The 17,303-nt window shown below is 37.9% G+C and overlaps 1 protein-coding gene across 6 annotated transcripts in view; it reads right to left on the bottom strand.

The window, feature by feature from the left end:
* The window catches only part of CADPS2 (calcium dependent secretion activator 2), a 321,875-nt gene that overhangs the window by 26,932 nt on the left and 277,640 nt on the right, over positions 1-17,303 (bottom strand). For 4 of the 6 annotated variants that reach the window (XM_054204601.1, XM_054204642.1, XM_054204618.1 and 1 more), the window contains 5 exons: positions 16,252-16,399; positions 15,224-15,238; positions 9,535-9,609; positions 5,982-6,065; positions 5,829-5,861 (listed from right to left, as the gene is read on the bottom strand). In XM_054204601.1, the coding sequence (XP_054060576.1) occupies positions 5,829-5,861; positions 5,982-6,065; positions 9,535-9,609; positions 15,224-15,238; positions 16,252-16,399 (355 nt within the window). Of the gene's footprint in view, positions 1-5,828; positions 5,862-5,981; positions 6,066-9,534; positions 9,610-15,223; positions 15,309-16,251; positions 16,400-17,303 lie in introns of those variants that run through there. The other 2 variants (XM_054204611.1, XR_008466879.1) reach the window with 2 other exon arrangements.

Consider the following 17,303-nt stretch of genomic DNA (forward strand, 5'->3'; position numbering starts at 1 on the left):
GCACCTAATCCCACAGGTGCAGGTTGTCTCTTTGACTATTCACTGGTAGGTGGCTCCAGATCGACAGGCACTTTTTCATCTCCACAAATTCAGATAAAGAAGAAACAGCTTAACTTTCTCCCTTTAAACGGGGAAAACACTACCACAGTGTCTATTTAACAAGGAGGCAAATTTCGAAATACGTTATTCCAGTTTCCAAGATGACAGACGCTATATTATGACCGACACACATCACTCCCACTGCCAAAATCTGCCTGAGGCACCTAGTCAAAAGTACTGCGGCATTGCCTTGATTTCCAGGTGTTCAAATACTTTGCTGCTGAAAGGTTTGCAGCAAGTTTAACACTGCCACTAATATTCGGCTTTTCCTACCGCAGAGATACACCTAAGTTTCTGCACTGCTCTTTGCAATGCAACAGTTTGTCACAAATCTCAATAAAAACCATGTACATTTGTAAATGCTTGAGTTACGTTTATTCTCATTTTGGCATTTGTCACAGAAGATTTCTTAGCATCAGAAAGTATTAAACAAACTTGTATTCTTGGTATTGCAAAGAAAAAAAATCTAGTTTACTGAGTTGCTATGCTGTCAAAGCACTAATGTTTCAAAGATGAGAGCAGATGTTAGAGACTAACTATATAATAACAAACTTCATCCCGTTTTGTGTTTGCTCTCCTCTCCACCCCCTTCCCCTCCCCTGCATCCTGGAGGGAGACGTTTTAACTACAGCGTGGATGTAACAATGAAATGAAAAGGAGTGATGAGCTGGAGGGGGCTATTGTGAGAAACACAGGAGCTCCTTATTCAGTGTCCACCACCAAATGAATGAGCACATTGGAAAATTTCACTGCCTGAAATTTCTCCTCTAAATACTGCAAGGCTCACAACTTGGGCTTTGGAATGACAGAATTAAAATGCCATTAAAATATTTTTTGGAATAGAAGCTACTCGTACTCATGACAAGATTCTCACTCCCTTCATTTCTTACAGATCCAAATACATAAATCACATACATCATTTGTATAATCAGTCTATTATAAAGGTAACATTTTATTCTCACGTGGTTATGAAAAATAATATTTTGCTTAAATGAAAAAATACAATGCATTTTCACTGCCTGTAATACATCTTCTTGTAGATGAAAAAGCAACCTTGGGAAAGGCTAAGCGCGTGTATTTTGAGAACTGTCATGCAGAACTTAAGCTGTGATTCTGCAAGGGTTTATGCAAGCGCTTTTTCATATATGTGTAGTTTCATTGCATTCACGGGGCAGCACAGGCGTGCAAGTGTTTGCACCAGGATCTTGATTCTGCAGTGCAAAAGGTCTTCAAAATGCTACAGTCCCTATGAAAAAATCAGGTATTAAAATACGGGGTTTCCTGCAAATAACTATGTTCTACCATGTTATTTTAACTTTTCTACTCCATTTAAGAGATATCTCAACAATACCGCTGACTCAAAACAGATGACGAAGGCCTTTCCCTCCAATTCTGCAATTGCTTGTTTTTATGGATCTGAAAACAGAAGGTCCAGTTTCCAGGTTTGGGTATATGGAAGAGGAGGAGGAGGAGGAGGAGGAGGCGGAGGAAGGCAGGAGATGCCCTGAGCATGATGATAATGGCTGTTCTGTGCTCTTTATTTTTTAACAGGGGTCTCCAAGTAAATCCTGAGTAAAAATGAATGGCACAGTATGGCCACACCTGAATAAACACTCATTTCCCAGAAAAAGTCGTTTGCTTCTTAAAACCAGCTAAACGAGGCCACGCAGTACAAATGTGATATTTGGAAATGGAGGTATCTGGAAGGTCCCAATGTGTATCTGCCTGGTAGGAGGCAGAGTTCCTACTTTGGCCTCTACAGGACCCCATAAGTCAAATGCTGGCACATGTGTGAGGCCCCTTTTCATACCTTTGATCCCCGCATAAAGGCAAGAGTGGAGCGAGAGGCCTGGCATTGTGCAAGCTGTGCACTGCTGTCAGCCCTGGGTCCTTCAAATGGCCTCGCTGCACTTGGTATGACAGGTGGCCTACATGAAGTGAGGGAGGATTAGGTTCCTTCTGTGCCCTCTAAATGACTGGCATAGATTACCGGCGCTTACAAAGGGATTTAAACATACCTTTCTGAACAAAAAGCAGTATATAAATATGCATGTAACTGGATGCTCAATTTGTATGAGTAATTGCTCTGGTTGTATTTGTAAATGAGGCAAATGTGTGTAGAAATGACCAGCCAGAGACACAATTATTCGTGTGGAAAACTGACTTACATGATGAGAAACTGAACACAATGAAATTGTCTACATGATTGAGGAATAATAATCATTTGAGATTAACAATACACATTTTTCTTGCTCTCAATTCTACTGCATTCTTTCCCTGTTATCATTAATTAACGGGCTTTGTGAAGAGAATATTTAAAAAAAAAAAAGAAAAAAATCAGACACGTTGTACTTCTACATCTCCTAAGGATTGCTTGAGCTTTAAGAGAAACTAATGAAAGAGTTATAGTGGATTTGGCTGAGTTGTTTTAAAAAAAAATCAACTCCTGCATTCCCAAACATCAAAACACAGCATTAACAAGAGAAAAAACTGCATCCTTCATGCACTGCTTATATTTGTAATGTTTGTGTTATTTTCCTCCAAACGTTTGGTTTCTTTCATGTGCACAGTAGCCACAATTTCTTCACTTCAGAGTCTAGCGTACTGTGACAATTACCAACAAAAAGAGTGCAATAGCAACTAGTTTTTTCTTCATTATTTTCAGGAAATCATAAGCTATTATTGTTGCTACTCTTCTTCGTCTGTGTTATTTTGCACTGTTTCTAGTATTTCTGTTGGTGTTTCAATTACCAGAACATACAGAGTGTCCATATAGCCCTATACGCAATGGCTGGGGAAAGCAATGAGAGCTCCTCGCGACTGTGTATGTCCCACTTCCTAAAGGGCATTCTGAAAAATGGAGGTTTATGTTGAATGTTTTCTTAAACAGGTTAAAAAAAAAAAAAGATGATGAGACTTTTTTGGATGGAGTTATTCATAATTCTCTGGCAAGATCAATGAATAGTAGGGTAGATACATATCTGACAAATGAACTGCAAGTCTGTGTCTACATTTCCCACCACGGCCCTGAGAAGTTGAGGGATGCCTTCTGGGAAGTGTGCATCTTCGTGCCCAACTATTTAATGTCTAAAACCCCTCACAGTGTTAATAGAAGCAACCTTTTCTTCAAAATGACCAAGAATCATCCAAGAATGTCCTCCTCCTTTTTGAATCCTTTATCATTTCTATTTTTATTTACCTTTTAACTTTGTTATCCCCTTTACCTCTCATGCTCTCTAAAGCATCCTGCTCAATACTACCTTCATTTTCTTCTAACATTTCTTTTGTCTAGTTAGTTTCTTCTTATGTCACTATAAACCAGCATATTTTTCACTCTTTGACAAATATTGAACCTAGTAATCAAAGATCAAAAACTCTGTTGAATTCACACACTTAAAAAAAACCCCAAAGGCCTTTTGCTGCCCAACCTCCTTCTCCCCCAGATCCACCAAGTGATCAACAGCTCTGTTTCAGGGACCCCAAGGACAGCACTAAGGTGACCCAGTGAGATCCTCGAATGGAGGTGAGGCACAGGGGCAGAATGTGGTCATCTAGCAGAGTGCAGTTTTGCACATATTTGCAAGTATATCAAAAGAAATATACTGTGGTCACGTTTAACGCACTTCCATATATGCAGCTATATGGTAAGGAGGGACAGGAAGAGATCTTAAACCATATCAATGCAAAATACAGCCACACGAGGCATTTAATTTGCTTCAGTGCAGGCTTGCTAGGTTGCGATCACATGACCAAGAGCTCAGCATAAATTCCTCACCCTGTGCCGCTCTCCACTTCTCACTTCAATTGCGAGCCCAGGAGATGACCTTGTAACGTGATGACTTAGAGCCTCCTTTTGCAGTTGGAATTTGTAACTTCCACAACCGGTGATTTTAGGCCCTATTCAGACTGGACACTCACTGTCAGTTGTGACAGTAACAGCTCTTCGTGGCCTCAACTGCATCTTCACGAGGGGAAGAATGTGAAGAAGCAAAACCAAACCCCTGCCTATCAAAGTTCTTCAACCCAGCAGAAATGTCCTCCAGAATTTGGAAAATGTTTGCTCGGTCAGATCCACAGTCTCCCTGAAGTACTGTTTACACCTGTAGTTTACAACTGTAGTACTACAGTCCAGTTCACACCTTGGGCTATGGGAGAGGTGTGTGGGATAGCTGAAAAGCCAAAGGGCTGTAAAAATGCAAGGAGTCTGACAGCCTGTCTATAATCTGGTCGTCTCTTCAGGCCAAGCAACGCCATTCGGTGAGTATGACAGAGGCAACGGGGCTCCAGCAACCACCTCCCCGCTCTGCCTTCCCCTCTCTCCGGAGCAGTGCATCCCTCTGCGACCTGACTCACAACATTCCCCTCAGCTTGTGGCAAAGGTATTTTTCAGTCTCATCTTTATCATGAGCTTCAACATCAACGTGTCCAGGCCAATGGTAAAAGACTTTGACATCTCCTTCTCATAGCTATTCTATGTTATTTGGAGAGTTTTTCATGGCACCTGAAAGAAGTCAACGAATTTCTAGTTTGTTCAGTAATTTTTTTCTTTAGGTTTTTCAGTCTTAAGTGCCTCAGCAAGGACCTTTTGCGGCAGCTCCACAGCACAATATATTAACAAGAGGTATTCTAAATTAACTGGATTTGATATGAGGTCATTCCTTTGAATGCAAGATTGTGTTTTATAAAACACAAGAGCATTTATACAATTCAACAAAGTCCACACGTAACCAAATAAAAAAAAGATTCTGAAAACAGCATCCAAACAGAAATGTTACAATTTGTTATCTTATGAATAAAGCTAATATAAGGATAGCAAAATAACAAATTCCAGAAACAGAGATTTTTCCTTTTATTTAGTATGCATGGATTTTAAAAAAACAATTAATTTAAGCCTGCAAGTATTATATTTTTGAGTATAGAACTGCTGAAAGGATTTCTAGACACCATGCAGTCTAGCATATCCGGCGTTCCTCTGTATTTGTAATTTTATCTCTTGTAAGGTCATTAACATAATAATTTTAGTCATTGTTTTGCTATGCTTGGAAAATAAGATTGTTTTCGGATCACATAAAAAAGGGATGAGAACACCGACTTGTGAGAGAACAAAGGACATTTATTGACAGTGATAATGACAATATTTGATAACTTCTTCCTTGCTTTTTTAAAGAAAAGATATTCTTTTATGATACTCAAAATATTCTAATAGCTGAATTTTCCTTTTATACATAAAAGAGCTCCAACAGCTACTCTTCTCTTCAGTTTTTATTTATATCACACAAATATTGCATAAGCAATGGTAAATCAAATACAGATTTATCAAATAAGGGATTAAATAAGCAGGTTTGAGTCCTGAAGTAAAAAATCAATAAATAAGGGGTATTCAAGTATGGTGCTTTTACTTGTTGCTTATCTGGTACATTTGAACAATTTAGCCAAATGACAGAAAGACCCCTACAAAAGAATATCGAAGTTAGAATCCTCGCTCTTCCACAACTGAAAAAGTGCATTGAGAATAACCTTTATAAGCTTTGCTTTGAGAGTTACTCATTGCTTCAGGGAAATGAAATGCCCTCTCAGGGTTGTAGTGGCTGTTTAAATACTCCGTGTAAAGCTATAATGAATCTCTGTAGGAAAGCAAAATGTCAACAATAAAAAATGTAAGCTAACAAACCCCCTGTTTTTTGTATTATTATGAACACTAGAAAAAAACTTAAAAGGGTTGTACTTACAGGAACGTCAACATACTTTGCAGCTGCTTTCACCTTTAGAAAATTAAAAATAAAACAACACACAGTAAGTGCTTATTCCTATAGATTGTGCACAGTTTCAGAATTATGCACAGAACGAAGAAGAACAGAAGCATTGTGAAGCCAAACACTTACAGTGAATGAAACTAATGACGAGAAGAAAGTGCCTTCATCGTATCTTGACAATTTAGACAGCACACCTTCTAACACTGAAACAACCTGGAGGAAAAGCACAGAGAAAAATCCAAAGTAAATATTTGGAATCAGAACATGAGTTTTTCTTCCTCAGATTTTTGATGTTCAGTGGGGCAATGCAAATTGTAAATTTGATCACTTTCTCCACGTCACAAAGTGCTGAAATCAAAAATAACATTCTCTTTGCAGCTTCACTTATCGATCAAACTAATGGAAGTTGCTGAACCACTGCAGAAACAGAAATCCAACCCAAAAATTCTCCTGAGATGGGCCTGCTACCCAACCCACTTTGCTGCCTCTAGAACGCGTGGTTAAGGATAGGAGTGTGTGTACCCAGCATGTATTTTGGGTAGAAAACACACATTATTTTCTAGGACCACAGTTTCTAAGATTCCGGCTTCAAAGGCGGTGGAACACAATTGTTAAAGGTGGTGATCTCGATATCAGGTTTCTCTTATTTTTGCTATTGAATAGAAACCCAGCTCTGATTTCACCCACCAGCGTAATAGCACTACAGTTTTCTCTCCACAGCGTGTGCTGTTGAACTGCTACTCCGTGGCCAAGAAGGGGCAAGAAAGTGTATGCCCCAAAGCTCTGGTGTGGTGTGGTTTCTCTCCCCCATTCTTTCACCTGTGATTCTCTGAGGAGTGCAACTCCTCAGCAAGTGGCATGAAAAGGCGTTTTTGCCAAAATGTACTTCTGACTAAAAATACATCTTATTAATTGCATTAAATATAGCCTTAATGTTTAAACTCCTCCAAATTAGCCTTAAAACAAACAAATCCCCTTCTCAAATCCCTCTGTGATGTTATGTTGCTCAAGTAATTAATGGTACGTAACATAAAATATCTGCCAGCCGTTGTATTCGTGCACATTTATTTTACACATATGAATTGCTTTCCAGTTTATATAAAGATTGTTTTAAAAGTCATCCCTTGCTCCCAACACAGTCATTCCCACAACCACGAATATCATTTTATGAGTGTGAGGACAGAACAAAATTCCATCTGGCATGCTGTTAATGGGCACTGTAACAGTGTCACAACAGTGTCACCTCCAGAGGAACTGAGATCATCACTTTACAATAAGCCCTGCTCTTAACAGTTCAAGGAGCAGGAGCAAGTGCAAACCTACATTTGTCATTTATCAATCTAACCTGTCATATTTACAGTGATTAATTAAGACACCAGTACGTAGGTGCCGATCAAGGAATAAAACCACATCACGAGAGAGAGTGGCAGTTGTTTCTGCACCCCATGCACAGGATAATTACAGTCCTTTTATTAGACCAAATACCAGCCTTCTGCTTTGCCGTTGCATGCCTGTGAGAAGCTGCTGTTCATACTTTAACTCATTTTATCTGACTGGCAAGGATTTCTTCTGCAGAAGGGTGTTCAATCTTACTGTGCAAAGATCCGCCACGGCAGTGGCTGATCTCCTAAACAACATGGTGTCCACAGTGCCAACAAGCGCTTCCAGTACGAGTGCGACACAAAAGAACAGAAAGCAAAACATTGCAGTGTCAAGGATGTCCATTTAAACAAAAGGCTTCGTTATGAAGCTGGAAGCTTGTTTTCTGAGATCTCAGTGTATGGACGTGTGAAGCCCTAAGAGCATTTCTGCATATACCTCACATTCTCTGAATTGGTTACCCTGAGACACACTGTGCTTTGTTTCACTGTTTTGTGCTATTCCTGTGATTTGTTAAATGCTTTAGCTTGGCAAGTCTTGCGTACAAAATGCACACTATAAGCTCTACCAAGTAAAGTCTCACCAAAGTGAAAGTACTCTCTTTATTTTCATAGATGATTTGCAGCTAAAAACAATGATTGAAACACTTATTCCACTGGAATGCAAAGGCAATAATACAGAGGCAAAGGCTAAAAAATAATGAAAATATATTAAACGGAAAAAGTGAACACAAACGGATATCATGCACATTGATGTGCATTTTTCCTGGCCAAAACCAACAGTGAAGCATCAGCCTTCCTCTGTGCCCTCAGAGGCTTTCTGCCTTGAAACAGCAGCAATCAGGATGTCATTGGCATTTCACATCCCAAGGCTGGTTAAGCTTTTAATGATCAGCCAGTGACACAGAATATTTGCTTCCAGATTTTGTTCAGAGATTTCAACCTCTGGTAACAGTATACGTGATAACTAACAACGCAAATCCCTCTGTATTGACAGCAGTTGCATGTAGAATTTCTTGTACATATATCCAGGAGCAATATGACCATTTTCTTCCTTCTTCTATAATCTCAGATATTAGAAAAAATAAATAATAAAAAGGTTTAACTTTTAATAGCATGATTTGCTCTGATTAAATTCCCCTTTCTTCCTCTTTCTCTTTAATAACACAAAACCATAAACTGACAGGTTAGTTTGGAGTGATGACAGGCAGCAAGTAAAACTCGAAACTGTGGAGTTGAACCATTTGTAGTTAAGTTTACATCAAAACTTTAGTGTAGAGAAAAAAAAAATGTGTGGTTTCCACACATTTATCAGTAAGTGGAAATATTTTGCCTAAACTTCTACGATTCTACAAAGCCTTCCTCTTCAACTCCTGTGGAAGCATGGTGCGTGCCAATCCGAAAGGAGATTCCTGCTCCCCCCCGGCCCCTGCCAGGAAGCTGTGACAAGTGAAAACGAAGGAATGATGGAAATATGACCAGAGTCTTATTTTTTATCACTAACTGACAAATTGTAAACGTATGGCTTATTTCTCTTACTTTGAAAATCAGGTATTTCTGGGTAGTTTGCAATGCACAGATAACAAAACGTCTTAACAAAATCTTTCTTTTCTGTCATTATTTGCTGCGACCTTCAAACAATTAGGGACTGAAAACTTTTATATCAAGCACTTAAGATTTTTACTGGAGTAGCGACGCTACAGTAACACAAGGCATTGTTTAAGTTTTCTTCACTTATTCTCCAAGTCCCTATATCATGTCAAAACCTACTTTCTTTTTAAATATAAAACCCTTCAAAGTCAATTTCAAGAAATAACAACTTATAAAATATTTTTCAATTAAATGGTTTGTGGAACAAAATCTCATTAAAAAATTATACCGACACTCTGGATGTTGCCCATCTCCAAATACAAAATTTAAACACTACTTAGTGATAGGAAGAATGTTTTGATGTGAAAAATTAAACAAAAAATAAAACATGCTATTACTTAAAATAATATTGACATAATCAAGTCCTGCCAGTTCTACTAGCTGCTAGCAGTTCTTACCTTTAACAGAAATACAGGAGAGAAACTTATCTGATTAGCAGGTTGCACAGAAATTGTTTCCCTGATAGGTTATAAAATTTAGTTTTGTAAATTCAATATTATTTCCACGACTGTTTTTTACAAATCATGCTGTTGTCCCTCCCCCCCAGTCTCACTGTCTATAAAAAAACCGTGATATTTAAAGACATTTCAAAAGTTCAATAATTAGAGATACATTTTCAGCTTTGTTATAAATTAAAATCTAAATAGTTTTACCTTTGAAACAAGAAGGGAAATAATTTCTTTAACAGTTTCTTCAATCAAGTCATCTATTTTTGAATGGTATTGTTGCTGTATTTCAAAAGATAAAGAAGCATTAGCATGTATATGAACACACACTTTTGTCATAAGTCATAAATGGTACAAAGCTGATAACCCTGCCAGATCAGATTTACTTAAAATTATCATTTTGAACATCAGAAGAACAAACCCTTGAAAACGATCCACCCAATCAACACTTTCTTACATTCTGTGTTGAAAATTTTCCCATGTACACTGTTGAGTTAAGCAGCTAATGGGGTTATTATTTAGATGAATTGAGTTCTTATTCTTATTCAGGCGAAGGAATGTGAAGGATACTTTTTGTCTTCTCCTATATAATTAAGGTGGCCATGTATTTTTTTTTCTAAAGGGTTGGTTTAGCTGGAGAAGCAAAAAGACCAGAATAAGATTTAATTAATACAGCATTTCATGTCTGACAACTCTCATTCATAAGTTATTTTAAATGTCCTCTAGAAATAGAATGAGCTCCAATTGTTCATTCTAAAAGAGCCTTTCTGTTAGCACAGTGAGCTGCAGTTTATACAAATCTTACAATATGCTCAAGCAAGGGCAAAATTAAAATTTCATCAACAAAGCAGAATAGGTGGTAACAAATTAATAGGCCATAAAAGGCATAATAAAACAGACTTCATTCTCCATAGCCTTTTTCTTTCGCTTTTTCATAAAGAAGGTGCCTTTAAGTAAATGCTTTAAAAACAAATCTGAAAGACTTTTTAGATAATACTACAGAGTTCCCTCCTGAAATTAACAGGAACTAGGGATCCCATTCTGTCAAGGAGGCACATCAATTTAAACAGTAATTCTTCCTTTAGAAACATTTATCTGACAGCAAAGATTGTCCCCAATAGCCACTTCACAGAAAATGTGACTTGTAAAGACTAACCCTATCTTCATAGTTCAAGGCTCCTTGGAACAGCTAACAGCATAATGCTTGGAGTAAAAGTACTGAGGTCAGTATAAACATTAGCCTAACTTAGCAGCTGCCAGCTGAATAGTTTTCAGAGTTGTAAGTTTTTAAAGGCTATTTTTCATCTGTCTCAGAGTTGCCATACAAACCAAAACATTAAATCTGATCTGCTAAATATATTTAGGAATGATTTTCTAACCAGCGCACCTACCGAACTTGCATTTAAATTAAGAGAGGATAAAACTATGAGATGTGTTTGTCCACACGCATGAATCTTTTCAAGGTACCAACACCAAGCGCGTTAATTTTTGGTTTTAATTTGTTTTAAAGTTTAAAACCACTTCGAAAATGTGAATACATGTTTCAGGCAAACATCACCATATATCTTGAAAGAGTGAAAGAATGTATTAGAAATACATCAAAGAATTTTCCATAATTTCAGATATATTTTATTCTAATCATATTAATGTCTTGACCCATGCAATATTCTCTTGATCTGCTAAGGACTTCAATCACCCCAAACCATCTGACATCTGTTGCTTACAGTGTTCAGAAGACAATGATTTCTCACTCTCTGAAAACAATAACTGATTATTGTCCCATAATGCATGACAAAACTATACATATTCCTATCATCCATGAAAAATCACAGTCGTGCCTCCCATAAGGTGTCTGCAACTTTATCTCCACACCACATTAAATAAATGGATCTATGCATATTCTACGATCAGTTCCTATATTTTTTCTTTTTTATTTTCTTTTTTTTTTTCCCCTCACATATAAGGCAAATATAATTTTGTGGGAATGGAATATAACCACTAACTTCACTGTGTGACCAAGAAAAACAAGAACTAAATGAAATTATTCAAAAATCACAACAAGCTTCCAAAATCATGACATTTGTTTAGAAATAATTTCTGAATGTTTGTAACCTGAACTTAATTTCCTTTTTTCAAGATTTATTTTGCAAACTATGAGATCATTAATTTTTAACCCACTCCTCCCCAATGCCAACTTCCACCAAAACAGGCACCCCCAACAAAACAAAACTTCAGATCCTCGTGAAGGATTATTTGACTTCAGGACAGAGGCTTTAAGAAGATGGCAAATGTTGCAGAATTCATGATAAAATCATATGAGCTGACAAGGTTGTATACACCATCCAGAAATCAGCACCTGTAGGACGACAGCTTTTCTACTTCTGCTAAGATTGCTCAGTCAGAGCAGACAAATCCTCACCCTTTTTCCAAACACGGTTATGGATCGTTGTGCCTTTACATTCCTCTCCTGGCTGATGTGATCACAATCCACGTGGAGTCTGAATCTAGCAAAGTCAGCTCCTACAGCTACATTATTTGAATACACGTTGTAGAATCTTTCAGCATCATCCCAAAGTCCCTCAAGGGGGCTCTGCCTTTCCAGCTGCCCTAGAGTAACTCCCAGTAAAATATGAAATACGGCTTCAACTGTAGGAGGTACAAGGGGAAAACAATGCTTAGTGGTGTAGGGGATGTAACCAAATAGGACTGTCTTTTGAGGACAACCCAGCTGGTCTTCCAGATGTGGCTCTCTGCTCCTAGTAGCATTTGGAAGGAGACGAAGTCTTTTAGCGCCTTTTGACACTCGTGCTTTTGGGGAACAGAGGAGTTTGTTCCTAAGTCCTGTGGTGATGAGCTGAGAACTGTAACTTGCTCAATTCTACAATATATTCAATTTTCTTTTCTATTCTACCTCACTGTGACCCAATACTGGAGGTGGTTTCTTTAACTACTAAGAAATTTTTTGGTTTTGGTTTTGTTTAAAAGATTTTCAAGCTAGTTTTCCTTTGTTTGTTTTAAGGCTAGATGGCTGTGAAAACAAATTGCACAGGATCATCTGAACTGAAGCTGCTACTGCCAACATATAACAATATTACATGTATGTTAAATTGTCTTTGCACTTTTTATTATCAAATCGGCTATAATCTTCTACTACTTATACAGTTAAATGAGTCTCCTCCTTTAATTTTATGAACCAAAACAGCCTCAGAAACAAAGCTCACCAAACTAAAGCCCCCTTTTCCTTAATTTTTTTTATAGATATACACAGCACTGGCTGCGACACATTCCACTGAAACGGCACTCATTTTTCCCCAAATTGAAAAGGGCGTCTCTTTTTTGTAAGCATGATAGGGTACGGTGAGGTTGGAATTCTGAAACAACTAAAATAACTTCTATATACATTCTGCTATGAAGCACCCACCAGAATAGTCCATTGGCATTTACTCTGTTCATGCTACCCATTTACACAAAACAACAAATAAGCTGTGGCTTAGATGTAAGGTCCTGCTCCGATCTAATGACTTGTCAACCTAAGTGGCCCCAGAAATATTTTCTATTTGATTCTTGCCTCTAGGAACATTTCCTGTGTGATTCTTACCTATCATACTCAAAAAGGTGGTGAATGTTGGCAGAATACTGCAGCATCTAGACCACAAAGTTCTAAGTTCATAGGTTTGAAACTATTTATCACATATAACGAAGGCCAAAAAATCTCTGGATTGAATGTTGTGTGACAGAAAAGGCTTCCCTTACTGTTGCTATTCATTTAACTTGGGATCCATGGACTGTAAAGGAGCAGCACCTGTTGGCTTCTGGTTCAGGAAAGAAAGAAGTGGGACACTGTTCACTGTACAACTACCCAAGATTACAAACACTGAAAGTAATATGTCAGACAGGCAACTGTTGAGAAATAGCAACAACTGGTATGTTACTTAGCTGTCTTGCTATACCTTTCCCCTGTAGTCCATGAATTGCCACTGTGGTTGTCCATGAAGCAGGCTGCGGGCACCAACAGTTAGTCTTAGATAAGGTAATCCTCCCCTGAAGCTGCTTCTCAAACCCTCCTAAGGCAACTGCCAACCAATGCCAAAGGCATCCAGCCAGCCGAGCTCTCTTTAAACACAATGTACTGATCATGCCCGTAACCAAATCATGCTGTGCTTCTCTAAAGCTTTAAGACGATCTCCAGAAGGCAAAAAGCGGAGGGAGCCCTCCTGAATGGCAGACTTAGCCACTCTTCGTGAGCGTAGACTTAACTGGAAGACATCTGGGAGACTGGTGAGCAGTGCATGAAGTAACACAGGAAAACCAGGGGACTCAATCAAATTTAAATCCTAAACTCAAGGCGCTACGATTGCTAACCATGACCAGAATGCGCTAATTACATGATAAATAAGAATTCCCTCCTAACTGACAACTCAGGGTGAAAACTTTGGCATCTGACTCTACTTGAACAAGATACACGACTGCTTATAGCTCTGTATAGGGAATGAAAAGAGCATGCTGTATTCAAGGAGATGTTTGAGTCTAACCACCTAATGAAATAACACCTTCCATCACTTGCAAAATAAGTTCTAGAAACTGTCAGATAGATATTCAGTGTTGAGTTTTAGGTGAACGAACAACCCTTTAAAAAAATTTTAACTCCAGCCTTATGTAATAATTTTCTTGACTGGCATAGCAGACCATGTTTGAGACTAAAATGAAGGTGAAAGAGGACAAGGGAAAGGTAATATGGAAAAAGTTTCAAGACCAAGTGGCAAGTAGGAGTTATTTGAAATGCCAGAGCTCCTATAGAGGAGTCAGAGATGCAACTGTTTATGTTACGAGATGCTCTCCTGTCTGATTTGACAGATGGGCAGATTCCAGAAGCATCTCACCCAACAAATCTTGAAGCGTTTCAGACAACTATGATATCAGCTACAAGCAACTGAAAAGCCATTTTCTTCTTAAGCTTCGAAAAGAGCCTTGGGAGTGGAAAAAACTGATAGACAATAATTCAAAGTTTATGAGAAAGAATGAGGTTTCCACATTATCTGATAATTTCTGATACATGAAAAATTTGGGGTTCTTTTGGTTTATTAGATGAATTGGGATGAAGATTAACTGGGGAACTTTGAAAGAAGTATGCATTTCATCACGGGTATGCTAAATTATCAAACTCTTGCACTGAAAAGAAGCACAGGAAGACCTAGTAGGGAACAAGGGCTGATTTTCTGTTTTGGTGTTGTGAAGAGTGCATGATAGACCTTGAAAATCTAGAGAATGGGAAGACTTCAAAGAGAATCTGGTGAGGGTCTGTCGTCCAAAAGGTAACTGTGAATGCTCAGCTTTGGCTCTGAGGGGGACTGGCTGACAATGCAGGAGGTATCGTCCAGAGCAGGTGAGGGAACAGTGTGACTGTGGAGAATGAGGCTATAACATTTGTCTACAGGTCTTTACAGAGGTACTGGTATTGTCTGTCCCCAGAGAAGAGCGTGCATGTGTGTATTTGCAGGTTACTGCTCGGACAGTAAGTAAAAGATGAAATGTCAGCATCAGCCCAAGGCAAAGAGTTGCTGGTTGTTGTTTACTTCTGATGAGCCTGAAACAAGTTGTTTGTTGCTCTTTTGCCTCACTGAGAGGTGAAAGAGTCCATAACTTTGTGACCCGGTAAGACAAGACACCAGGTCTGAAAAGCAGAAGAGTGACGTCATCTGGAACCACCTTAAGAGGATGAACAAAGAAAGAAGAATTGAGAAGCTGACGATCAGCCTGTAGCAAGTCAGGCTGTAAAGGAATTCCGACGGCTAGGCTAACAAATTAACAAGGAAAGCAATATTACTTTTTAAAATAAAAAGTGACTGTGAATAACCAAAGAAAAATGTAGGTTAAAAAACAATGAAAAGGCACTTACCCATTGACTAGCAAACTGGTTCATATCACGGAAAACCAAAAGGAAAAATAAAGGTGACAGGGTAGAACAGGAAAATGATGAATGTCTCATTGAATTGGAAAAAAAAAAAAAAAGACAGTTACATCGAATACGCTAACTTAAAAAGATGAATTAATAAAATGAAGAACACGGTACAGAAATGGAAAAATCAACAGAAACAATATGACCAAATAATGTAACTGAAAATGCCCAAAGCAGACATCCTTTTTTTGTTGCCAAATTCTGACAGATGTTTTTACTCTCCGTACAAAACAAAAGCAAACAAAATTACACTGCTAATGCATTAGGACAGCAAGAACAGTTTTAATTTTATTCTGGTGATCTCACCAGTCTACATAGTATGCCCTTTTTCACTTCACAGATTATTCCTGCCGAGAGTAACAACATGGGAAGGACAGTAGTCAGTGAAGTCTAAATATCATTTAAAGGCACATCAGTGCTCCATTGTGGAGCACCTACATCCTGGCAGCAGACTACTGCCAAAATGGTCCCTGTCCTTGGAGACCAAATAAAAAATCCCATTAAATTACCTGATTATTTCTTTCCTCTATTTTCAGCATGTATACAGGCATGAACGATGGGTATATGAGCCATTTAAAAACAAACCTTACTGGTTTAAAACCTGGCTGCAAAGGACAATGTTTTGGTTCTATTTTACTAATACAAAAGAGTCCTGAAGTGGGCTGTTTCTCTGCTGCAACCCAAGAGAAATTCCTGGCGGGGCTGTGAGTCAAGAAATCCTCTGAACGCTCAGCAGGCTCACAGGTCAAAGCAAATAAATTACAGAAGCACTCTGTGTCTTCTCTGGTGGAAGATGAGGGGTTGTGTCCTGCATGATGCTTCTAGGGAGCAGTCTATGCATGCTCCTGTACAAACAGAGCTACGTGACACTTCAGCTACTTTGAAATTAATCTACTAAGGACCGTCTGCAGTGCGAGATGTTTCAGATTATCCGAACACACGAATTAAACACACAAAATTCCACTTACCTCTTGCCCCCCATCCAGGATGCAGAGTTTAGCCGTCTGTTTTTTAGCATCAACTAAGACATTAAACATTGTACACAGAGAAGAAGGGATACGCAAGTCCGTTGATTTGTTTGTCTTTTGCAGCTTGAGTTCAAATGCAATTCTTGTTCTATTTATAAAACACAATTCATTATATGAGTCTCTCTGATAATTCTGAACAACCAGTGTACAAATGTATAAACCTTACTAAACATGTTGGAGTAACAACGTACATGCATGTGAGAACATCTTTGAAATAAAAATCTGTAAGCGTAGAATGTCTACCCATTCAATAATAAACAATTGCATTGGTGGTAATCTCAAGGTTCTGCACTACTTCAGGTAATTCAGTTGAATAACAAAAGTATTACTTTCTTGCCTACTAGATAACAGTACGCTTCCTTGTATGATAACTAAAAACATTTTAAAGCAATGAAAATACCCCATCTTTTCCAGCACTTCTATGTTAAAATGCGGTTTATAGTACCAAATACTTGCTTCTAAGAAATATAATTAAAAAAAAGCCTCTTCTGGCTTTAATAGAAAAGATAATTTTATTGAAGAAAAGGAGGGTTTTTATTAAGCAAATATTAATATTTATATTGAAAAGTAAGATGTATCAGGAGATACACAATACAAAAAGCCTATTTTCTTCTCACACCAGTGTAAATAAGGAGCAATGTCACTGAAATAAATTATAATAATTCAGAATATATAAATATAAAAGTAATTTTTTATTGCCAACCTTATTTTTAGATGTGAATACCAAAAATTGTCACAATATTTTAAGAAGATGGGAACAGAAGCATCGTATTTCCATTTTAATAAGTCTTATAGATCATATTAGTATCACAATAAGAGTTATAATGGAATAGTTCTATCATTCTTTTCTGACTTGCTACTGTCTAATACAGTCCATCCTATGGATATAATTTATTTACTTTGTTACCTGACGTGCAGTATCTTTGACCACACTAAAACATACTTAGTGTATTAACACTAGTATGTTATGCATTAACTCTAAAATATTAATA

The sequence above is a fragment of the Rissa tridactyla genome, chromosome 1 (assembly GCF_028500815.1).
Source record: "Rissa tridactyla isolate bRisTri1 chromosome 1, bRisTri1.patW.cur.20221130, whole genome shotgun sequence".
NCBI classification, from domain to species: Eukaryota; Metazoa; Chordata; class Aves; order Charadriiformes; family Laridae; genus Rissa; species Rissa tridactyla.